Here is a 25,973-nt window from a genome sequence, read left to right on the forward strand (position 1 = left end):
CTCCCAAATAAAAATAGTATTAGCACTCTCAAACATGCATGTAATTGTTTCCATATTCACAAACTTAGTCCCCTCTATCAGATGACAGGAGACCAAAAGGGAAGTTGGCTCAGGATGTATAAATTTAGGATAAAAGGCGTCTTCCTCCAAATGCTAAAACAGAGCATGGGGTCAGCTGCCATTTTGTTTTGTGTGAAGATATGGAAACCTCTACAAAAATATTTGAAAAGTTTATAAAAGTATGTTCTCAAAGAGAAATGTCACTATATTATACTGTAAGACATGCAGTGAGTTATAGAAAGCATAATCTGCTTATTCTTACGCTCTTTACAATAATTTTATTTATTTTAATGGGGGTAATGTGTAATGGAGGGGTGCAGCATTTATTCTCTCCATATTGGCACATAGTACCTAACTGCCTTCTTGATTTACCCTCTATAGTAATTGAGTCATTAATTAATCAATGTCTAGGAAAGTGCTGCCTTGTTTCTTTTAACCCCCCTGATTTTAGCAACAGCTAATTTATAAGCTGGAGTCCCAGTGTAGCTGCATGTCATGGCTGTCCAAAAAGTCTGTAGAGAAGACACTAGGGGTGGCTGTACTCAATGGAGTTAGATTCATCGCTGGAGGCCCTGATAGCTCAAGCCAGTCCATGCTATTAAGGGGAGGGTCAGACATGTCCAGTCCTAGAGGGTCTCTCTCTGGGGAGAAGTGCAGATCAGATGTGTCCATTGGTGAAGAGGGGTGATCCAGGATCGCCAAACTACTTAGCATCTGACTGTGCAGATCATCAATAAGTGGCATAGATGTACCATCCTGTTCCGCTCTAAGTAACTGTGCCCATACTGAAGTCTCTAAAAAGTCTTCCAGCCGATCTGGTGCAGCTGGAGAAGGTGGTGGGGGCATCTCACTTTGTGGCACTGCATTTTCAGCAAGAGTGGGAGATGCTTGTTTAGGACATGGCACCAGATAATCTTTGCACTCTGTAGTAAGATCTGTCAATTATTAAAAGATTAAAATTAAACCCGAACATTAAACTGGTGTCTCTTATGTCAAAACATTTATTCAGAAAACAGACTCAAACCAAATAGCAAAGTAGCACAAACCATCTAGAGAGTTCTGCTCTATCCCAAAGCAATAACCAAAACTTTTAATTATATATTACTTTCAACTTCAGTAGCAGTTTAATGTGATTATTGACCGAATAAATGAATAACCAGTCATTGGAGGTGCACGTTCTTCTTTGTGACATAGAATCCTATGCTAAAAGTGCTCAGGTAACTGACTAACTATGGCTATAATTAGCATCATGCAAAAGCATAACATGAAGAGGCTTGCTGGGGTTCCAACTTGCAGATACGAAGTGGCATCTGTAATTGCTTCATAGCACTATATGGTGATCCCTGATTGTTAGAGGAAACTTTCACCTGTATACAGGCTAACACCCACCCTTACTCTTGCACCCTTATCAAAGAATGAAAAAGTTACAGTGCGTAATGGAATAAAACATTGCATACATGTTTTATGAACCAAAACAGAGAAAATCAGGCTGGAGGAATTGTAGAGGAATAAAGACTCACCTAAATTATGTATCAAAATGTCAAAGAAGTCATCCATTTGCAGTCCTGTAGGTCTTCCATCCTAGTTATAAAGCAAGAAACATTAGACCAGTGTTTAACATCTCCGGTAATTAAGTATCCCTTGCAGGTCATGTTTTTAAGATTTCCTTATTTGACTGGGTCAGTAAGTATCCAACCGGCTGCCACTGAAATCTTCAAAACAAGATCTGTTGGGAGTTCTCAATGAATATATGGTGAAGCACTTAATTAGACCATACACAATGTAAAGACGAAAAAAAAATTAAGTATTTGTAAATATTACTTATTCCAAGTTTTTATATTAGCAAACTTCTGTTAATGGCCACTAACAAACAAAATCTCATTTCCAATGTGACAGAATAATTTGGCTCAGCCTGCGCAATACTTGGTTTACAGTAAAACATATTGATCAGCTCTAGAAAAGGGGTTTCAGTGTGCTAAATGTAAACAAGTTCTTTTTCAAAGCAAAAATAACCTATATTACTGTTGGACAAATGGCAACAGCCAAAGTTCCTAAACAGAAACATCACCTAGCTTGATTAATTTTCTCAATTATCCTTATACAGGATTTTGTAAAAAAGGTATATAAAAATGCGTTTTTGTGAGGGTTTGTGCAAGATCCCTCAGGTGTCAGCAGCTGGTTCCCATACTGGACAACATTTGAATTACAGTGCACCATCTTTCCTTTCTTATACAGGATTTTATCTACAACTGTAATTTTAAGGTATTTGTTGCTATAAACTAGTAGAAAAAATGTTATATGATGACTGCGCTCTGCTGGCTGCTTGCTAGGTCCTGTTATAGGTAAGAGTAAGATGAGCACATGCATAAGACTAACATTTTCAAACCCATTTGCAATTCTTGAGATAGAAATAGTCATTTAATAACATGGTGCATAAGTACAAATGTGCAATAACCATGAGCAAGCAATCAGGTTTCATAATTTTAGTGCATGTTAACCTTATTAAATGTAATTGGTTGCTATAGGTTACTGCGTACTTGCACCTTTGTGCCATGACAGTACTTGACCCTCTATGGGTGAGATATATCAAGCTTTGGAGAGAGAAAGTAAAGACACTAAAAGCAACCAATCAGCTTCTGTCATTTATCTAGCACAACATTTGAAATGACAGTTAGGCGCCGATTGGCTGCTTTTGGGTAACTTCTCCACTTGATCTTTTTCCAAGGATTGATAAATCTTTCCCTTATGTAGTGTTCCACGTTATAAAATAGGATTGTAATATAAAGCCATGCCATTGTACCTCAGAATTGTTGGCTTCATTTCCCACTGATTCCCCATTCTCTGGCATTTCCTTTGTCCAGACTGGTGATGAAGGAGTGAGGAAAATGCTCTGCGGTGACACTACTTCAGACTGGGTTTTTGCTGTTGGTGGTTGTGTACTTGGGGAGACCAGCTATTCCATATTTGTAGGAAGTAAAATAATTTTGAAGAGAACAAAAACACAATGTTCAAAATGTGTTAAAGATTGGCATATCTTTCATGTATACGAACACCATTACTTACCACCAACTAAGATATAGTACTTGCAATAAGAAAAAAAAAAAGAAGAAGTGGTTTCTGAGAGGACAAATTAACACTTTTCAACACAAGGTAACTAAGTCACAAAATGTGCGCTATGTGATTGCCATTACTTTGAAAACACATACAGATGAGACTCTGGACCACCCTGTGTTTGCTTATCTGCTTGTTGCTTATCTATATATCAAATTATATACACACATAAACAGAGGTAAGTACCCCTGTTATACACAGTCTATGTTCAAAATGTACAAGAATACATGTGTAAAGACAAACTACAATTATTTATATTACTATATAATTTATTGAAGTCACTATTTTCAATAGAATTACACTATTGTTGCCCTCCCTTTTCTCTTTTTCTGCTTTAGTCTTCATTTAGTATACTTTGAGGTGATATGGAATATACACAGGAATCTACAGAAACTATAATTATGTCTGTACAGATAAGATACAACATACTCGCAGTTTGGTACATGTGTTTTGGTGTCCTATCCTTCTCTCCTTTTATTATTTTAGTACTGGTTTTGTATTTAAATGCTACATCCGTGGGTGCCTTTATCTTTTCATTGCACATACTATATTTGTTAACATTTGAGACCCTTAAGTAAAGGGGAAGGGACAGGGGGAGCAAGGAAGGTGTGATATACACACAGAAAAGTCTATCGGGAAGGGGCTCATTACCATTCCTTATTGGACATTAAAACTGTTCATGCTGCTTCTGATACAGTATACTGATAAGTATCTTGTTTACCACTATGCTTCGGTGCTATGTTGAACTACATGGATTGAGACTTTGTTTTTGCAAATACATTTGTGTGCTGGCCTCTGTTAGCCCTCATGGAGCTGCAGACACAATGTGACATTAACTCTGTATGACCAAGCACCCTCCCTTATGTTGCTGAAGTGTGTGCGGTTTCGTACATGATGTATTCTCTCTCTTGCTCTATATATATTTATTTACAGTAGCTTGTGACTGGTTCCACAAACAGGACAATGAGTTCAGTGTACTCCAATAGCAGCCAGTCACCAGACCTGTCCAATAGCATGCAGTTTGATGGGGTGGAACCGGAGATTCGCAGGATGCATGTGGAGCCAACAAATCTGCAGCAATTGCTTGAGGAAATCATGTCAAAATGGATCAGTACCTTGTTAAATCCATGCCACCAACAATTCAGGCTGTCCTAGGACATATTGGTGGTCCTACCCATTACTAGAAGAGTATACCTAATAAAAGTGTGAATGGAGTGCTTATAATTTACATTGGTACAAAATATATAATTGTACAACGTTCTAATGCACATAAAGATTTGAATTTTCTTGCAAAGAGCAAGAATGAAGTACACAGAGAAAAAAAGCATTACCTGTTTCTGAGTGCAATATATCGGGCTTTCCTTACTGGAGTCTGTTAGCTGCTTCTGTAAACCATTCACATTCATAAATGGTTCTATGTTGGAAGAAATGGCGAAAGATAAAATAGTACATGGCCCCAGTTGGAGACCTGGCTTTGGACTCTGTAAAATAAGAGAAATTCATATAACCTTGCCAGAAAACAAGGAAATCTAAAATGAACAGCAATTTAATAAGTGAAAGGCAGACATGCAAAACATTATCACCTGTGGTGAAGGCTGGGGCAGGAGCACCTGTGTTTTTGGTTGTGAGTTATTGGGCTGGAGAAGTTCAGGAGTTGTAGTCAGTGTCTTAAGAAAAAATAAAATGTCCATAAATAGCAGCTTCATCAGAAAATTTCAAGACAGCAGAATATTGCCATGAATAAAGATGAAATCAGTTTGAACATATCATGCTAAGCACTTGCTTAACAAGCTGAAATAGAATTGAAAAACACTGCAAAAAGCATAAAATAAGAAAGACAAAGTATTTTTGATCTGACTGTTTAAATTTTCTAAGGCTGTACATTGACAAAAAGGTAGTAGCTTATGGCAAGGAATCCATACCTAAGAATAGCCAGTTAGTAAAATTTGGAAAACGTATGCAGGGACAACCAGGTTGATGTCTGCAAACCTGCTTTGATGACACTCAATGACATATCACTCAAGAAGAATGACTGCCCTGACCCCAATGTGGAATAGTAACGCTGCTACAGATCAGACTTGCTGAATTGCTGCAAAAATCTAGCAGAAGATTTTACTGAGAACAAGGAGTGATCAAGCAATGAAACTCCTGCATTCTGGACAGATACTGCTGTAGATCAGTGTTCATTCTAGCACCCTGCACCTGTCACAACACGTGCAATTCCTTTTTCCTGCCTGGGGTGTCACTCTCTGCTCAGGTGCTTCTAGCACACTTTGGTATGTACCACAGCGGTTTGTTGCATTAGCGGAGTATGCTAGAAGCACTAGAGCAGAGAGCGACACCCCAGGCAGGAAAAAAGAACTGCACAGATTGTGACAGGTGCTAGAATGAAAGACTAGATCACACACACGTGAAATGCAGCATCCTTGTCATTGGTAGGGTGTGGATATAATTGCTAACACTAATTCCTGACTGATATAAAAATAGCATAAAGTTGTAATGAGGGAACCATATGCAAGGACTATTGAGAAGCACCCATGGAATCCAGGACACCAAAACTTCCCCTTAAATCAACACCATCTTGAATTGCTCCTCTTGAAGAATTTTTTGAGGGACATCAAAATCAAACAGGTGTGAATCATTTACCCTGTTTTCGTCACCATACTGAGACCCCTGTGATGATCTGAGATATGACAAATAACCACAGCATAAAGTAAACTTTCAATGATAAAGTAAAAAAGCATTTCTGCCCTCTGTCAATTGATTAAAATAAAAGGCTTGGGGGGAGCTGTAAAAAAGTTATTGAAAGTTCCAGATTCACTGGGAGCACGTAAAGATGCTGAAAAGATTAGCCCAACCAAGAATGCATTTAGAAAGACTTCCAGCTGTGAACAACCTTGGGGTATAAAAATAGTCTGCTTGCCAAGATTTGAGCCAGAGGACTTAAAGTGCAACCACTGAAATGGATGAGGATTTTGTTACTAGTCTGGAAAAAGCAACAGCCAAACATCCAAGATGTTGGAAGTGAGATCAGTGTCATTAAGCAGCCCATCAATAAGTTTTCCTACCCAAATTGAAAAACTTCCCTAAGCCCTGAATCAGAATGTGAAAAATAAGTTCTTTAAAAGACTAACCAATCTCTTGTCTGGGGGATACTTAAAAGAGAAACTAATTTTCAACAGGTCATTTAGTCTGTCATTTGGCACATGGTATAACAGTGGGCTACTAAGCTTTGGGTCCTAGAGCTATCTTAGATATGTGTATAGTAAGTTTTATTAATACAATTTTCCAGTTCTGAGCTGGGCCAATGAGCAACAAAAGTTAAGAAGCAGATTAGGACAGAAGGTGTAGTTCTGGGGGAACAGCTCTCTTCTGTCCGATACCGCTGTGCGGTCTGGGAATGCTGGACCGACATTCAGACTGTTCTTCGGGGACTGAAGTCAATCAGGCACAGAAACCTGCAAACTGCAGTCACACTGACAACAGAAGAGTAAACCAAAGCACCCACAAGCTTGGGCCCCTAGAAAATCTACATTTTCATGACCTAAAACATTGAGATGACTAGGACTGGAGGATTGATGCTGCTGCAGGGGAACTCACGAGTACCCAAATTCCTCAATCTACATTGCTAAAGCTGGGTACACACTGAACAGATATCTGCAGATGATGGTCGTTCATCTGAACCACCATCATCTGTCTCTGGCCGCAGGTAGCGCTGGTCAGGTGGCGTGTCCTCCCCTGTGGCCTCTGCTGCAAGTGTACAGGCGGTCTGCTCGTACACACTGCCCGACTGACAGATATATGTGCAGATATATCTGTCCATTGGCTGTGCAGCACAGCCGACGCAGTATGTCTGAACGACGTTGTTCACAGACATATCGCTGGTATACACTGGACGACGGGCACCAATTGATCAGCCAATATATCTGTCAGTGTGTACCCAGCTTAAGGGACCACTTGGTGAAGCTAAACCACAACTAGAAAAGGGTGTTAATAAAACCATTCTTCCATGCTAATTTGAGGATAAAACAAAAACTGGCATTTGAGGATAATATAACTGGAAGGTGAAATAAATGTTGGTAAAGTTAAAGAATAATACAAATTAAACCACAATATTAAAGCATATTTTGTGGCATGCCAAGTATAATTGTTATTGAACTTGGCTGTCCTTGAAAGGTGGAAATGCAGTACAAAGAAAATAAAATGTATAATACAGCTTTTCATTAAATAGTCCATAAAGTCAGAACTAAAGGCTAAATTTCAATCTTTGGTATGCTTTTTACTGATTATTGATAAACTTCCTGAGGAAACCGCCAGGGAACTTTGGAGAAACATGTTAAGGTCCTGCTACTAGCGGCTCCAGCTTCTCCTATAGAGGGATCTCCTTGCCTGTGACACTGTGGAAAAGGCCACCATCACTCTAATATCAGCAGAGCACTCCCTCCCTGACAAGCAAACCCATACAGGCCAGAAATTCCAGCTGCGGTAAGGAGACTGAGCAGCAGCTTGTGGGTGCAGTTTCTATATAAAAGGGACCTTGAGTAGGCGTAGCAGCGGAGGCTGGATCAGCAGTAATATGGACTGTGCTTATGCTCTGGATTGACAATTGGCACATTGCACACATAATTATAAGGATAATAGTGTGCTTAACATCTTTCCTTCCATGGATGCACTGTTTGGCTGTTGATTCCCATATGAAATCTCTCTGAAGTTAAGCAACACTGTCATTTACTATTGCTCTATACACTGGATATTTGAGCTAATTTTGATAGGGAAGCAGTCGGGAAGCCGACCGTCGGCTTCCCAACCGTCTAATCCCAGCAAGGGGTTAAATGACAGGCGTTGGAATCCCGACGCTTGTCATTTTACCTACGCCGGGAGCCCGACACCCAGCTTACCGATCGAAGGTAAGCCGGGCGCAGATAGCCTCGAGGGCGGGGGTCTAGGTTTAGAGTTCCTGGGGGGGACTTAGGGTTAGGCACCCCCCCGGGAGTTTAGGGTTAGGCTAGGGGAAGGGAGAGTTAGGCACCACCAAGGGGTGGTTCGGGTTAGCCCCCCCCCGGGGACATAGGTTAGGCGGCGGGGAAGGGGGGGGTTAGGTTTAGGCAGCCCCTACGGGAGGGTTAGGGGGTAGAATAGGGTAGGAAATACTTACCTTGGGGCGATCGGTTTTTCACTGCGGCCGGGATGCCACTGTTGGGATTTGAACCATACTGAATCCTTTTGATAAGCCCCTCTAATATCTAATATATTCTTATTTCTGGGATTATTATTCAAAATAATTGCTGGGTTTTTCTTTAAAGTATAGAACAAATGTTCACCTTTCAATTGTTAATATGCATTTGAGAGGATTATTTTTACAGGATCTTCAAATGTTGTAAATATAATTGATGCTTGTTTGATAAGGGAAACACAAATCATATTTAAAGTAAAAACAATGGCTCATCTGGTCCTCCGCAAACTCATGTACTTAAAAAGACACAACTCCAGTTCAGTCATAGAGGTTAATTACAATCACTGCAACAGTAATGCCATACAAGCTTTATATTGGTTTTGCAATTACTAAAATACAATGTGTTTGGGTAAGTTATGTTTTAATGAACTGTCCTAGGCAGACTAAAGAAAAATGGGCACATTTACTGCAGTTTTATGCAAGAAATAGTCACAATATTATACTGCAGTGTGCACTACTCGCAATAAAGAACTCTAGTATTGACCCACCTGTAGAACCACCGGTTGATTGACTTCCGGAAGCACAGTGCTGGGGCTGCGTACTGTGAAGACCAGCTGTGGCCCTGTGGAGCCATTGATTTTCACTTCATCCCTTTTGAGCACTGAATTTATGAACATCGGTTGCTCTTGCTGGCAGGTAGCATGCGTTACAAATTCTGACTTTATTGCTGCTCTTGTATCTAAAGATTCTGTATTTTTAATAGAGTCACAGGTAAATGAGCTAGGCTCCTGTTTTACTTGGACTATTAGAGATTGCTGATCATCACAAGGTGGCTTCTTCTCCTGTTCTAACTGCTGTCTGAGTCTTTCCACTAAATCTTGTTTCTGCTTCAGTTTTCTAGTTAGCTCTTCAATCTGCCGGTCTTTCTCCCGTAGCATAATGTCTTTATCCCTACCAATTATAGAGCACTTGTCACTGGTGTCTGGAGGTGGAGATGACCGCACTATTCGCTGTGTGATAGAAGAAATGGTTTCTGTGAAGGGGTCTCCAATAGAGGACACATCATCCATGCTAGCTATAGAAAGCTCTGATGGACAGGGAGAACATGGTGGTGTGGAACTGAAGCTGCCTAGCTTTAAGGACTCTACAGCTGAGGAAGAAGCAGAGACAGTCGGGACAGCTGGCATCACCTCACTTGGCTTAGGTTGTTGAATGGATGCAGATTTTACAGGTCCAGAGGTGACTGTGCAAGGATCCTGTGTTGCTTTAAGTCTCTCAATGAGGTCAACCTTTGTCCCAGAAACATGGAGGCCACGTTGCTTTAACTCTTGCTTCAATTCTGCTACCTGATTAAGGGCAGTATAAAACGTTGTTAGATCACATGTAAAAAGTAAATAAATACAGCACTATAAAGCTGGGTACACACCATATGATGGTTCGCCCCAGCGAGCTATATAATGATGCACTGCACGAACTGCTGTATGACGGCACAATGTATAGTTACATACCGCATTTAACAGCACCAGGTTGTTCATTGCATCATCCCATCTGAAGCGTTGACCTGCAGATGGTACGATGAGATGAATTACGTCCGATTAGGCGTCCACACTATACGATGTGAATGGTATATCGTTCCAGTCCGCGTTGGGGCGATATATTGTATGTAAAATCGTATAGTGTGTATCCAGCTTAAGAATTTAAAATTTAGGAATACAGAAAAAGGAACAATGTGGTTTAAATAGAAAAATTACACAGGTGTCTGATAAAGGGAAATCAAAAATTTTAAGAAAATAAATAAATCAAGCAACAGTGACCACCTGAACTCTGATCCATTACCGCAGTTAACTTTTTATTTAATTATTATTATTATTGTGCGACAGAGAGCTTTGTCTCAGTCTAATTAGATCTCTGAACGGGAAGTGTGTCAGTGATCGTAGCTGCAGCTGAGTCTTAGCCACCGGGAAGACCGAACGTAAGGGAGAAGCGGTGGTGCACAGCTCTTCACAGGCTGTTCCCATTGGAACTTTGCATGCTCGGTTCAATCATTGCACTCCTCGTTCGGATAGCTGCACTGTATTAAGCATTGTGTGGCTCATGTTGTAGCAGTGGTGGGCTGGGGGAGTATTTAAGCAATAAACAATGGGGCAGCTGTATTCATTAATGGGGTGCATGCTGTGGAGATATATCTATATCCCAGACAGGCACTCTTAATAATATACGAAAAAAGAGGCCAAGAAACCATACTGAAAGACAGTATAGTCTCCTGCCTGTGCATAATAGGTAAGTGTATGTATACTGTACACACATATATATAATATATATATATATATATATATATATATATATATATATATATATATATATGCACCGAAACAACTCACGGAAGAGCCCAAGCAGAAGTGTTTGGCCATCTGCAAACAAAATTTGGACCAATACTCTAAAGGAAGATATAAGAAGAAAGAGAGGGCTAAACCCGCACAGAAAAGTTTGATATAGTAATCATGTATTGTTAGCCAACATAGACTACGTATACGAATCCATACCGGGTTGCAATTCACTTTAGTTGGCGGTGCTCCCTAGAGCCAGGATATTATGTATAAAAAATGAGAGAGAGAGAAGGGTTTTTTTTACTGGGGCACTCTTGTGTGGAATGTTATACAAATTAAAATATAAACTTATTAAAGTCATTTAAAATTATGTTTCTCTAGAAGAATATAGTTAAAGAAAAAATATGATTAAAGAATAATTGCAAAGTTGCATTATGTGTCGTTGGAACGACATATAGCCGATTCCTGTCTATGTATACATTACATTCATTGCGTATGATTATTTTGAGTAATTTAAGAAAGGAATCGCAAAAGTAAAACAAGGGGCAAAGGTGAAAATCTTAATAAGCAATGGTAAAGAACTATTGTTCTCAAGCAAGGTTCCCCTAGTGAACCATAGTACATATATACATTTATATTTAAATGTTGTATAAATTTCTTGTATATGTTCAGGTTCATATTGGTAATCTGAAATTGTTCATGAATATTTAGACAATGGACTATTTGTCTGGTGATCGGTTAATTTTAATATTTGTGATAATCCTCATTACTTCCACGTGAGTAATGGTATATAGGAAAACATCTAAGTTAATTTCACTGGTCTATAAATCATTTTTACCAGAAAAATACAAATGTGTTACCCACAGCAGCATGTACCTGTGATATGTTAAGCTCACACTTCAACCACAACATATCACAGGTTAACCATCCTTATATTGCACATTTATATAGCAAATGATGGACTATTCCACATTGGTCACAAATAAATTATTAACTATTCCAAGATTAGCATGTATATGTGACACTTGTATTCCTGACAATATAATAAGTCACCCTGGTTACTGAGATTTACAAAGTCGTCCACTAGTCCTAAACTAGTATTCATCCATAGTCCCTTCACTTCATATAGCAGACAGTACAATGTATTTACAATTTTTTGTTGTTGTTTTTTTAATTCTTTTTTATTTGGAATATATATAAGAAAGAGAAAATAAAATGGGAAGCGGTAAAGGGAAAAGATACAGAAAATAAAAGGGGAAAATTAGATGGGGGAGGAAAATGGGGCAATGGGATACACATCAGTTTTACATTTCACATAAAAAAAGGCCACTGTACACATTACAGATATTTAAAAAACACATAAAATTGTGTCAAATCAGTACATGTAGAGAATAGTAATATCCTGTTACATTAAAGATCATTATCCACTTTGTAATTATTATTGATACGTTTTTGGCAGCCAATAATCATTCCAGCTGAGCCATAGAATATGGATATTAGAGGCCTTTGCCGAGTAAGGTACTCCTGCTACCTCCAACTCATAATGGGATTGTACACTTCTTTCGACCTCTACCAGAGAGGGAACCGTGGATGTACGCCAATAATGAGCTAATAGGAGTTTAGTGGAGATTAAGATAAGGCCCAATATATAGATGTCACTGAATATAGCATCTCCTTCTGTAACATGAAACATTGCCAACATTGGGTTTGGAGCAATATGGGTGTTGGAAATCTTTGACATAATAAATATCGACTTCCACAAGGGAGAAATGTTAGGGCAAGACCAAAAAACGTGTAGCAAAGTTCCTACATGACCACACCCACACCAACAGATGTTGGATGTAGAAGGTTGGATAACATGCATAAGGGCGGAGGTTAGATACAGTCTGTGAAGTAGTTTATAAAAAGTTCACTATGTGAGATACATTTATAGACCCGGAAACAGTTTTGAAATAATTTATGCCATTGAGTCATAGAGATAGAGCAGGAAAGCTCCTTCTCCCATTTTAACAACGAGGGGAATATAGTTGGAGTGTGTGGGTGTATTAAAATTGAATACCACCATGTGTTATAACCTTTACTCCCGGTTTTATAAATCTTCTCCCGTATATATATATTTTGGGATTGTCAAAATTTTTTGGGATCTCTGCGTATTGCATGTGATCCAATGTCGCAGTTGGAGGTATTTATAAAACTCTGTGTAAAACAGAATATTGTGATTGGAGTTGAGCATAAGAGTCCAAAGAGCCCTCTATAATGACATCGTTTAATGAGAGTAATCCCTGAGCAGTCCACGAACTTAGGGACAGATCCAGAATCTGCTGTGCTATGCTCTTTAGAGACAGCTCCGTGGTAGGAAGGGACACATTTTCTGTAAGAGACACATACCCCAACCAGGCTCTATGGAGTGTTTGAGTCATAATGGATAGGTGATTTGACGAAAACTAGGTAGTGGGCGGGAACATTAATATATCCATTAATGGAAGAGGAGTTGCTTGGCCACGTTCCAATAGAACCCACGCTTTAGGATCATCCATTATGGACCATTCACCCAACTGTGACAGAAGGCTCGCTAATTGGTAGCAATGCAAATCTGGGATAGATAGTCCACCTTCAGACTTGGGGAGCGACAATGTACGTCTGGCTAGTCTAGGTTTCTTACCCTTCCAAACATATTTATAAAATACAGTGTAGAACTTATTCAAAAGATATTTAGGGACTAATATAGGGATAGTTCTGAATAAGTAAAGAATTTTGGGTAGAATTATCATTTTTAGAGCCGCTACTCACCCCATCCATGAGACCTCCTGCATCATCCAATCCGACAGCATCAGTGAAATTTTAATCAATAGTGGTAGGTAATTAGAGGGAATTAAAGATGCGGTCCTAGGGGTAATTTGAATTCCGAGATATTTAATGCCTCTATCCTGCCATGAAAAGGAGTTTATATCCTTAACGAAGCAAAGCAGACCCGAGGCAAAATTAATAGGTAGGCCTCAGTTTTAGAGCGATTCAATTTATAAAATGACACCTTGGAGTAATTCTCCAATACATTATGCAGATGAGGGAGGGAGGAAGTAGGATTGGTAATAAATAGAAGGACATAGTCTGCAAACAAACAAATTTTATGATTTTTCCCAAAAAGCTTAGGGCATTGGATATCGGGGTTGGATCGAATTGTTTCAGCCAGTGGTTCAATCGCTAAAGCGTATATAAGTGGAGACAGGGGGCAGCCCTGGCGTGTGCCATTGGTAATACAAAATGTAGGCGAGAGGAGGCCATTAATGAAAACTCTGGCCAAAGGGTCCGAGTATAGTGCAGATATTGAAGTCAGGGCTCTACCCATTATACCAAACTTACAAAGGGTGGCTTGTAGATATTTGCAATGAAGTCTATCGAACGCCTTTTCAGCATCCAAAGACAGCAAAAGAAAAGAATCCTCTCTGGCGTTATAGGCATCGATAATATTGATAACCCCCCTTGTATTGTAGGGGATTGTCTTCCCTGTACAAAACCTACTTGATCCTGGTGTACTAGAGAGGGGAGCAATGGATTTAATCTATTAGCGATAATTTTAGCATAGTTTGACATTGGTGTTGAGTAAGGCTATCGGGCGGTAGTTAGCCAACATAGTTGGGTTCTTAACGGGTTTAGGAAAGGCCAGAATTCTGGCCTCTAACATCTCCTTGGGAAAAGCACTGGATTCCGAAGCTTCCTTAAAAACTTGGGTTAGGAGTGGGGCTAAAGAATTCTGAAAACATTTATAAAATTCGTTTATGTAGCCATCTGGACCCAGGGCCTTGTTTGAAAGGAGATCACTAATGGCGGTTATCATCTCCTCTACTGACCAAGGATGGCTAAGAGACTGAAGGGCTTCTTTGTCCAGAGTGGGACATGTATGTTTCCAAGAATTTGTCAATGTCATCTATGGTCGGCTGAGGAGTTGCAGAATCATTGGTCAAATTGTATAAGTGAGAGTAATACTTAGCGAATCCATCGGCAATTTCCATAATGCCCTGTAAATTAGTAGTAGTTCTAACCCGCTCTCTAGCCACCTTTCCTCTAAGTTTCCTAGCCAACAATCTGCCAGCCCTATTCTCCTTGTACACAGAATTTGTGCCTTAAATGAAGCATTGTTTTATGTATGGCCTTCAAAGCCAGCACATTCCATTCCTCCCCAACTTTAAGGAGAGTTCTATAAAGTTTTTTATTGGAAGGCGATGCTTTATGTTTAGATTCAAGGTCGGCAATCTTGGTTTCCAAATCTGTTTGTTTTTGTAGAGCGCTCTTACGGAGTCGAGCTGCGGTCTGGATGGCAGTCACGCGAACCACTGCTTTTAAGGCACACCATACCATAAACACAGATGTTTCCCCTACTGGGTTAGTCTCGAGATATAATGATAGAGATTGGGAGATTGATTTTTTCACATCCTGATCATTAATAAGATATTAATTCAATCTCCATGGTCTGGGAAGGGTTCTAACAGGAGAGACATTCCATTGTAGGCTAAGTGCGGAGTGGTCAGACCACATCAATGACAGGATAGAGGCCTTTTTTATCTGTTGGAGGGTCCATTTGTCTAAAAGGGCTAAGTTGATCCGAGAGTATGAGAGATGAACCTGGGAAAAGAAGGTGTACTCTCTTACAGAAAGATTTTTGGCTCTCCAAATATCAGACAGTTCAAATTCCAGCAGAATGCGTTGGAATGCCTGAGAGTGATCATTGGAGGGGCAAGGATGTGATAAAAATTTAGGTGTGGATCTGTCCACGTTCGAATCTAGCATCATATTAAAAAGTCTCCTAAAATAAGAGGCAAACCCTTACAATGGGAGCGAAAGACATTACAGAAACGTCTGGTGAAGCTAACCTGTTTCGAGTTAGGGCGTAAACTGCGGATAGTCACCTGGGTGTTCTCAAGTTTACCAATAAGGAAGATATAGGTCAGCTATCTGTTTGTCTAGGGTAAACTGGCACGATGCAGCCAGAAGAATAGCTACTCCTGCCATTTGATGTATAACAATTTGTGGTCCAAAAATTGTTTTTTTTGGGGGGAGGGGGGGGGGGGGACGACAAGAAAAATGTGTCTCTTGTACAGTCACGATTTTTAGCTTTAGTGTTGGAAAAGTAGCGAAGTGCCAGTTTCCTTTTATTAGGGAAGTTTAGACCTTTCACGTTTATCTATATAACTTTAACCATTGTAGGTCAGAAGAAAAAGAGGATGATAGTTGGTGGTATACAATTGACATATCTAGGAGAATCGTTCTAATGTGTATGTGAGGAGAGGGGTCAGGGATACAATACCAAGGATAGTTACTCAAACAAAAAGGGTAGAACATAGTAGTAAAAGTAAAAAAAAAAATAGCAGTAAATTTACTATCAAGAAAAGGCAATAATTCAAAAATAATAAAGAAAACATAGACCCATAGTGGGGCTATATGGGGCCACCTCCAGAGGCAGCACAATGGGGTACGTGGAGACATGAAAGGAAAACATTCCCTCCAACACCCCATTTAAAATAGAATTTAAAGCACATAACCATATCCTATAGAAAAAGGAAAATAACATTGACACTTAGCCGCCAACCAGGCCAGATCTGCAGCGCCATGCTCCAGGCATCAGAATAATCATCTCAACTTTGGTAAGGACAAGAGAATCATGGAGCAATAACATCGAGCGAAACAGTCCCGTCCCGGGACGGCCGTGCCAATATTTATAATAATATAAACATGTATGCTTCATCAATAGAAAACATTTGTAAACACTAGCAGACAACAAAATTAGATAAATCGCAATAGTCATATACTATAGCAGACTTGGTGAACATTAAGCTATTGTAAGCCTAGATTAAGTAACGAGAATCTTATAAACAAATTAGGCACAGATTGTCTGATGAAATTTATAGAAATAATTCTAGGAAACAGTAATATAAACAGGAAAACAAATATTCCTATCTGTAAAAACAAATTTAGCTAGGTATTAAAGTAAGGATTTACTAAGGGCTTACAGGCAACCAGACAAAATTTAACCTTATAATTCTTTCATGTGGAGGAGCTGCCCGCTGTGGTCCACTCTCTATCTACACGGGGGTTATCAATAAGTTTTGCAGAAATGTCCTCCAGGTTCCATGATACCAGTAGTTGAATTCCATCAGTAGGGTTAAGGACCACAGAAGTAGTGCAATCTCTTCTGAAAAGCAGTTTAGTCGGGTATCCCCACCGATATGGAATATTAGCCTTCTTTAAAGCTCTTGTGACCGGTAAAAAGGATCTGCGCAGGGCCAGGGTGGATGCGGAGAGGTCCCCAAAAATTTTAAGATTTCCCAATATCATGGAGGTGGCATCTGAGGGCCTGGCCGCACGGAGAATAGCATCTTTAACGTGGTAGTAATGGAGACGCATTAAGGTATCACGTGGGGCACTTGGGGCATTCCTTGCTTTAGGTAAGCGATGGATGCGATCCAGAAGAAAGTCAGATTTCTGATTGGTGGACAGAAATTTCCTAAATGTGTCCGTGACATATTGTGTAAGAATCGGTGAGGAGACTGACTCAGGGATGCCATGGATTTTGATATTATTCCGTCTCGACCGATCTTCCAGATCTCCAACCTTACTCTGAAGGGACACTACTTCCGCCAGCATTTCCTCATGAAGGTTAATAAGATTATTATGCGATTTTACCACCTCTTCGAGTTTATTTTCTAGGTGATCAGTGCACTGGCCTAAGTCATCCACTGATTGTTGGCATGTCTGGAGGGTTAGTTCAAATTCAGCAGAAATGTCAGTTTTAAATTATGCCAGGAGGCGTTTCATAGAGCCCACTGTCAGGGGGGCATCATCGCTGGGATCATCATTTGGGGATAGTGTAGGCGTTATAGGGCTTTAAAAGGGGGGCGGGGGGATCCAGGATTCCCTGTGTTCATTCCAGAATGGCGTTTAACAGATTCTGTAGGAGGAGTATGTTTGAAGAAACTGATTGTGGGCACTGCTGCCGGAGTTTACTGACGTTTAGGCGGCATGAGTTGAATTCCAATGTATACAACTCAAAACACTGGATTGACTAACTACTGCTGGGTATATGACAGAGCCAACACACCGGTGAAATGTATATATAGATAGAGGTAGTACTGATGATGTCCTCATCACTAGGTTGTCTGTAGCAAATACATGCAAGAAGGAGTGAACGGAGGGAGGAAGTTGATATATCTAGGCCATATTGATCATATCAGTGTTTCCCTCACAACGTATGTGGGGTAAATTGTATGAAGAAAATGGACGTTTGACACCACTAATTGCAATAGAATTATAACCCACAGGGATGGTTTTTCACATCAAATGAGTAAATACTGTAGGCAGGTATAGGAATCCACCTCCAGGTACTTTCCTTACAATATGTGTGCATTAGAGCACAACATTAGCAAAGATAAGCTCAATGGTTAATGGGTACAAGGGAGAGAAACACTGCAGAATAGCAGCTAAATGGCAGGAGCTGATCTGCAGGCTTGATCCTGCTAGGGTTAATTCTTTAGCTCACAGTTAGGAGGGCAGCCTTTGAGCAGGTGAAGGTGTAAGGTGTAAGGAGGGCCAGGGAGCCACCTGCGCTGCTAAGGCACTTAATCTGTGTGTGTATAGCTGGGCTGAGCAGAGCTATGCTGTGCACTTATCTTTAGGAGCACTCTCCGGCTCCCTCATCGCTTCCAGGCTGAGCAGGGGAATCCAAGATGGCGGGCGCTCTTCTTCCACAGGAGTTGGCCAGCGCCAGGCGCCTACACAGGGCTAGTCGGAGAACTAACAGGTAGGTCCCTTTAGATGCTTCTGCAGCCGCGTCAGCCGGGGGGACCTCAGCAGAGGTTGCTAGCGTTTCCGGCGGGCCCGCGATCCGCCGCGGAAATTTAGGTCCCGGCTTCAAGGGGGAATGATAGGCCATAGCCTGCAAGAAGGTAGGAGACCTTCCCTGGCTCCGTAGCTCTACCCCCGGGATATCCACTGGTGCTGGGCACTGATAGGGGGCTCAAAGGGGACACTGGGGCCGATTTTATCCAGGCAAATGTGGTGTTTACTGCCAGTTAGGTAGTAGCCTCATGGATACATATCCTCTAAATGGCCACCTAGCCACGCCCCTCCTAAAAGATAGTTCTTAATGACATTTGCTGTATGTTTGGGGTCATTGTCCTGTTGCAGAATAAATTTGGCGCCCGATGCTGGTTGTTTTTTTTTTTTTTTTGGGGGGGGGGGAGGGGGGGACACCACGCAATTTTTTTTCTACAGAGGTTGTCTAATTTTTTTTTTATCTCGTCCCTGCTTCTGTGTTTGTTTATTTATACACAGATGCAGGTATCACAGATCTTTTAGATCCAAGCCTGCATCAGTCTGCTGCTAACTCCCCCGGGTCCTGCAGCCCGCACCGCCGCTAATGCCCGCTACTGTCCCAAAGTCCCGGCCACAGTAGAGCACGCTAACCCACCCCTCACCCGGGTCCCGGCCGCAGCTAACGGCCACTTCCTTCCCCCAAGCCCACCGCCGCTACCTCCCGCACTGGCCGGCCATCTTGGTGCAACCAAGTGAAGCCACAGTGAGTACACCTGCTGGAGGCTCCTACAAAGGCAGCGCAACAAGTTGAAACTACCTATCTCTACTGTATAATGGCGGATTCGTGAGGTAAGTTTCAAACCTGGAACTTTCTCAATTACCTAAACCACAAGAGCACCTACCCTGGAACAATAGCGACCTAATAAAACAAACACCAAGTCTAAATTCGCCCCCTACCCTGACTTATGCCTTCCCAAAAATACCCCATAGTGAACAGCAGAAAAGTGGTCCTAATTGAGAGCGTCAAAAAACTAACAGTTGGAACTTTAAATTACTCCCAAATCCTCATTTATGTTTTTGCCCTGAAATTTGGCAAGCAGCACCGAATGACAGTTCTACCCGCCCGTGCCAAATTTCAGATCCATACCTCCAATAGCTTTTGAGGTGTAGCCCCTAAAACACCATACCCCCCCTTGGGAGTTCTCTATAGGAGGAAAATTCAGGTTTTTTTCGAGGGTACCCTTACATTGTTTGGTCTCTGTATTTTGGCAACCATAACTGGCTCTGATTAGCCTGGTGCTGGTTGTGCTTAATACAGGGGACCTCTACGTCATTTGTCCCCTGTATTTAGCACAACCAGCACTGGGGCTCCAAAGCCCGAATTTGGTTGTGCTGTGGGGGCACGTCATTTTTTTTATATTCACATTCAAATGCATGGATGGATCTCACTGATACGTCCATGCATCTGTGTCTTACTAATTTGATTTTCTTCGGTGCATGCCCAGCACCAGTGAGTCCCGCTGATGCTTCTGTGCACAGCCCCTGTTGCTGCCACTGCCCCACACACTTACAGCCTACCCGCGCAGCCATCTCTCCCTCTGCACCCCCAAAACACCTCCTGTGTGCTGTCCGTTCCTCCACCAGTGCTAGTGTACCCATTTGTTGTCCTTCTGCCCTGCAGGTGGCCCGGTTTGCTCGTCAAAACCCGAATGGTTAATAAATTATAAAAAAGCAATGAAATTCCATAGACAAAAAACCTACGGTTTCACATGTCCCATTAAGGCTTCTTAGACATGATCTGAAATTTCACAAAAACCTACTGAATTTGTGCAACTGAAACTAAAAAAAAGCAATGAAATGCTGATTAAGACTGACGCCTTAATGTATGTGTTCCTTGCGCAATACAGATATTGTATGCCATTACACCCTGTGGTTAAATGCAGATTCAGCACTCACAGAGCAGGGCTGGATTAAGGGGGGGGGGGGGGGCGACAGGGGCGGTCGTCCCTGGGCCCCCACACACAGAGGGGCCCCCACTAGCAGCGGTGCAGCCGGTGGCTTCATCCGCCGCTAGTGTCCCCGCCGCTAGTGTAGTGTAGACCATGCAGTGAGGAGCGGGGTTTCAGGTAAGTTGTGGGGTTTTTTTTGTGTGTGTAAGGGGCACTGCATAGGGGGGGCCGCTTCATGGGGGCAATGCATAGGACAACTACTGGCAGCACTGAATAGGGATGGGCTACTACTGGGGGCAGTGTATAGGGGAGGACTACTTCTGAGGGCAATGCATAAGGGGGGACTACTGGGGGCACTATATAAGGGGCACTGCATGGGGGGGTCCACTACTGGGTCTGGGGGCACTATATAAGGGGCACTACTGAGAGCACTGTATAGGGGGACCACTACTGGGGAGTTATATAAGGGGCACTGCATAGGGGGGACCACTATTGGGTCTGGGGGCACTGTATAGGGGGACCACTACTGGGGCATTATATAAGGGGCACAGCATTGGGGGGGACACTACTGGGTCTGGGGGCACTATATAAGGTGCACTAATGGGGGCACTGTATAGGGGGACCACTAATGGGGCATTATATAAGGGGCATTGCATAGGGGAGACCACTACTGGGTCTGGGGGCACTATATAAGGAGCACTACTGGGGGCACTGCATAGGGGGACCACTAATGGGGGCACTGCATAAGGGGCATTACTACAGGGGACGGGTGGTATATAGGGGCCCCCACAAGTTTGTTGCCCAGGGACCCCACAGACCTTAATCCGGCCCTGTCACAGAGTGAGATTACCGTCACTCACAAAATGGTGGAGATGCTAATTCACAGAATTGTGTGCTCATCGGAATATACACATGCAGTTTATGCAACTGAGGTCTAAGCGGAAGATAGAGCTGCACAGATGGGATAAGAGTGGAGTGGATGGGGGAAAAGAGAGAGCGGTGTGGATGGGGACATATAGGCGTGGAGAGGGGGGGGGATTAAGCAGCACTGATGGGAAGGAGCCAAAGTGATGCAGATGGGGGGGAAACAGTGGTGCGGATGGGGGGGGGGGGAAACTGGTGCGGATGGGGGGACAATGATGCAGATGCGTGGAAAACAGTGGTGCGGATGCAGGGGAGACTGTAGCATGGTTTTGCAGAACAAAGCAATGTGGATAGGGGAACACAGTGGCATGGATGCGGGAAGACAGCAGCGCAGATGGATAAAGACAGATTGGTACGGATGAGGGAATACAGACTAGCACAATGGGAGAATACACATCAGTAGAGATTGGGGAAAACAGTGAGCCACTGTTGGGGGGGGGGGGGTGCAGAGTGGTGCAGATAGAGGAAGAAAGAGTGGCACAGATGAAGGGAAGACAGAGTGGAGTGACTAGGGGGAAGGTGGTGGTGCAGACAGAAGTAAACAGAGTGGCACGGATGCAGAAAGACAGGGTGGCGCAGATGGAGAAAGACAGATTGGTGCGGAAGAGGGAATAAAGAACTAGCACAGTTAGGAGACCACACAGCTGTAGATTGGGGAAGTTATAGCAGCATGGAGGCGAAGATACTGTACCTACATAGACAGAGTATGATATTTTTATAAATTAGGGAGCATAATGTGTATTCTGAATGAGATGGATGTATGGAGTGAGAAGGATGTTGTAACCCAGTGGGATTGTTGTGGTGAACGAATTGGAAGATTGTGTGCACTGAGTGGGATGTGTGTGCCACATAACTGCTCAGACCTCAGTTGCATAGACTGCATGTGTGTATTCCAATGAGCACACAATTCTGTGAATTAGCAGCTCCACCATTTTGTGAGTGACAGCAATCTCACTCTGTGAGAGTGCTGAATCTGCAGTTAACCACAGGGTGTGATGGCATACCATATCTGTATTGCAGGAAAAAAAGGGGTGGATGGGCTGCACATTCTAATTACAACATAATAAGAGGTGCCACCATGCTGAGACCTGTAGTTCTAATGCAGATAAATGTATACGTTGTGTCAGTATTAGGGATGTTAGGGACCCACCTGATGAGGTCACCATGACATGGTAGGTGGGCAAACATCTTTGGCCAAACATGTACTAAGAACCTCTATAGAAAACCATTTTAATTGATTTTTTTTAGTTTAAGTGGCACAAATTCAGTAGGTTTTGTGAAATTTCAGACCATGTCTAAGAAGCCTTAATGGGACATGTTTATATATACATATACATATACACACATTTATTTATTGAGAGAAAGAGATAGATACATCTATCCGGTCATTAGGGCTACAGTAAAAAAAAGTATACAATGTTTGGGTAGACAACAGGCAATAGGTCAATACGGTTTGAAGGTCGACACTAAATGTCGACTAGTAAGATGGTTGACAGGAACAGAAGGTCAGCATGGTCATTAGGTCAACACATTTTTTAGTAGTATTTCATTCAAATCTTATTGCTTGTCTTTTGAAGTGTGCTGGGGAATTTTTTTATTTTTTTCCAGGATTGAGTAAACTCCTCCGTTTTCAAGTACCTGCGAAGGACCATTAAGTTGATCTGAGCAGCAACTATTTTATATTACTGTTCTTAGAGGCATGGATGGGACCAGCATTGGGAGGTTGTACTGGTTCCAGTAGTGCTATTTGGAGGATTCTGGGATAACTCTAGGTGAGTTGGCTCTCAACTTGGCTATATTAATGTATGTGCTATTATCATGTGGCATAACAGTATGCAATTATATGACCCAAAGCGGGTGCTTTTAGCATGTAGCGTTAGGGACACTGGTACAGAGATGCCTTGACACTGCCCAGTGCTTAAACATGTTTACAAATATGTGCAACACAGATATCTGGATTTCTATTACCATGTAGTATTCAAATCATATTGCTGGTCTTTTGCAGTGTGCTGGGGGAACATTTTTTTTTTTAGTCCAAAATTATTTCAAAGTAAGATCTTAATTGCCATTTTTTCCTCCAGTCGATTGAGGTACACACCTTACTTTGGAGGAGTCTCAAAGCCTTCATATAAAGAAGGAAAGACACCTTTGAAGACCACAGTTTGAATAATCTTCCTCTTGGATCTCCAGAACGTTTGACAATTAAACCGATTAAACAAGCTGCAATGCTCTTTCAGTCAACTTCCCTGATATTCTGATATCTAAACTACATTTTCTAAACAATCAAGGTCTCAAAAAGATATCAGAGATCATAGACATGGGCTATACAATTGTAATAGCTGGGAGGAGAGTGTAGAGGGGTCTTTACTATCAAAAATAACAGTTTGTGTCTTTTTCTTCCTGGAACCTAAATTATTTAAAGTATTTCATAGCGGTACATGCAGACAACTATGCATCATGGCATAAACATTTATAGAACTCAAGCCAGCCCTATTTAACCACATTTTTCTGCACAGCAAACGGTCTTAAAAACATTATAGAAAATAGTCGACATGCTCCTATACAGAGAAGGAAGACAAACTAAATACAACTAACATTTAATTAGTTTCACTAGATTATAGGTACACTTCCTGTGCCTGTACACATGGAGAATGCCATTTGTACACTGGACTTTAACTTTCATTGGGTGCCTCTGGTGCAAGGGTTTTCTTACAGGAATAAATTATATTTCAGAACTTTCAAGATGATGTTGAAAACCACTTAGATTTCAATACATCTTTAGAAGAGTACACTAATGGGGGGTATCCACTTAGCGATTTAAACAAGCGATTGCAAGATAACGATGTCGTTATCGTGCAATCGCTTGCAAATTGCGCATGCATCGGGCATGTTTTGGACGGTAGCAACCCGCGATGCAGGTGCCCGCGGGTCGCTTCCGACATCAGACATCGCCCGTACATGCAGGTCAACCTGACGATCTCGTCAGGTCCTGCATGTGCGGGGATGAGGGATGTGCCGGGACTGAACGAGTCAACATTCAGTCTAGGCACATCACTAGCTATACAAACTACAGCACGATTGCAATGTCGCAATCGTGCGCTCGTTTTTATATCGCTAAGTGGATACCCTCCATAAGGAGATTACATCGGATGAGCCCACAAAAAAAAGAGCATTCAGCTACTTGTCAAAACTATAGAATGATAATACACTGATGGTGTTGCGCTAATTGGATTTGTAATTACAAATAAATACTTAACATGGCAGAAATGAATTCAAGACACCAAATAAATCTACCATAAATTTAATAAATACACAATAAGCATATCAGTAATGGTATACAAATGACATATAACAATCACCTTAATATTGTAAAAGTCTGTACAGACTATCATATATTTCCATGAAACCTCTTGATTCCTAATAGAAACCTGTATAACTGACAGGTTTACTAAAGAAAACATAAAAAATTGTATATTGCATGTAAACTGTGACTAATCTTAATCTGACAGTTCTCACCCGATCAAAGTCCACATATGAGAGTCCTAATAACCCCTTTGATTTTACCTCCGGGTTTTGATTCATGCTCTTTGATAAAGCTTCATGTAGTGGAAGCGAAACTAGTTAGAGGATTTTCATCAAGTGACACAGTCGTTTTGCTGACTTTGGATACCCGTTTATTTCCATGGGGAGCCATAAGCGCTACACATTGCGGTGACGGTGCCCGCTGGCTGGATTCAAGACGGTGAGAGATAACCAGGCGGTCATGTGTTGACCATATTACAGCCTCAGGATTTCCACGTCAGAGGATAAACATGTCCATTGGGCAGGCGGTATAAGATACCACTAATCGCTAGACCTCTTCAGGATATACAGGTGGATTATATGTGCGCTTCGAATTAGCAAGGAGTCCGTGTTTCCTAAATAACCTTGTACTGTTTACACCTTCGGAAAACATTCCAGCGCTACCCCTTGTCAAAACCCGGAGGTAAAATCAAAGGGGTTATTAGGACTCTCACATGTGGACTTTGATCGGGTGAGAACTGTCAGATTAAGATTGGTCACAGTTTACATGCAATACACAATTTTTTATATTTTTATATTTTCTTTAGTAAACCTGTCAGTTATGCAGGTTTCTATTAGGAATCAATAGGTTCCATGGTAATATATGATACTCTGTACAGACTTTTACAACATTAAGGTGATTGTTATATGTCATTTGTATACCATTACTGATATGCTTATTGTGTATTTATTAAATTCATGGTAGATTTATTTGGTGTCTTGAATTAATTTCTGCCATGTTAAGTATTTATTTGTAATTACAAATCCAATTAGCGCAACACCATCTTTGTTTGGGATCATCAGCAGGTGATCTTTTATTGGGTTTGTAGTGGTGATTTAACTTGTACAGTAGGGCCGGGGATGACTTCCTGTGGTGTGTATTGCTAACCCTCTCCCTAGTGCCTAACCATAGCCCTCCCCATAATGCCTAACCCTAACCCTCCAGTCTCGGCAGAATGTTGACATTCTGCAGATGCTGACATGTTCAATATTGACATTTCACAATGTTGACATCATAACCGTCGACATTAGTACTACATCCTGCTTGTTTTGATCATACAG

General features: G+C 41.6%; 1 protein-coding gene across 1 annotated transcript in view; it reads right to left on the bottom strand.

Moving 5' to 3' along the window:
• Positions 1 to 380: 380 nt before the first annotated feature.
• The window catches only part of MRTFA (myocardin related transcription factor A), a 160,756-nt gene continuing 135,163 nt past the window's right edge, over positions 381 to 25,973 (bottom strand). The window contains exons 12-17 of the mRNA XM_088467999.1: positions 8,893 to 9,690; positions 4,755 to 4,838; positions 4,503 to 4,652; positions 2,861 to 3,013; positions 1,581 to 1,641; positions 381 to 995 (exon numbers count right to left, since the gene is read on the bottom strand). Of these exons, the coding sequence (XP_088324125.1) occupies positions 523 to 995; positions 1,581 to 1,641; positions 2,861 to 3,013; positions 4,503 to 4,652; positions 4,755 to 4,838; positions 8,893 to 9,690 (1,719 nt within the window). The 3' untranslated portion in view covers positions 381 to 522. The remainder of the gene's footprint in view (positions 996 to 1,580; positions 1,642 to 2,860; positions 3,014 to 4,502; positions 4,653 to 4,754; positions 4,839 to 8,892; positions 9,691 to 25,973) is intronic.

The sequence above is a fragment of the Taudactylus pleione genome, unplaced genomic scaffold (assembly GCF_031769625.1).
Source record: "Taudactylus pleione unplaced genomic scaffold, aTauple2 ptg000080l, whole genome shotgun sequence".
Classification (NCBI taxonomy): Eukaryota; Metazoa; Chordata; class Amphibia; order Anura; family Myobatrachidae; genus Taudactylus; species Taudactylus pleione.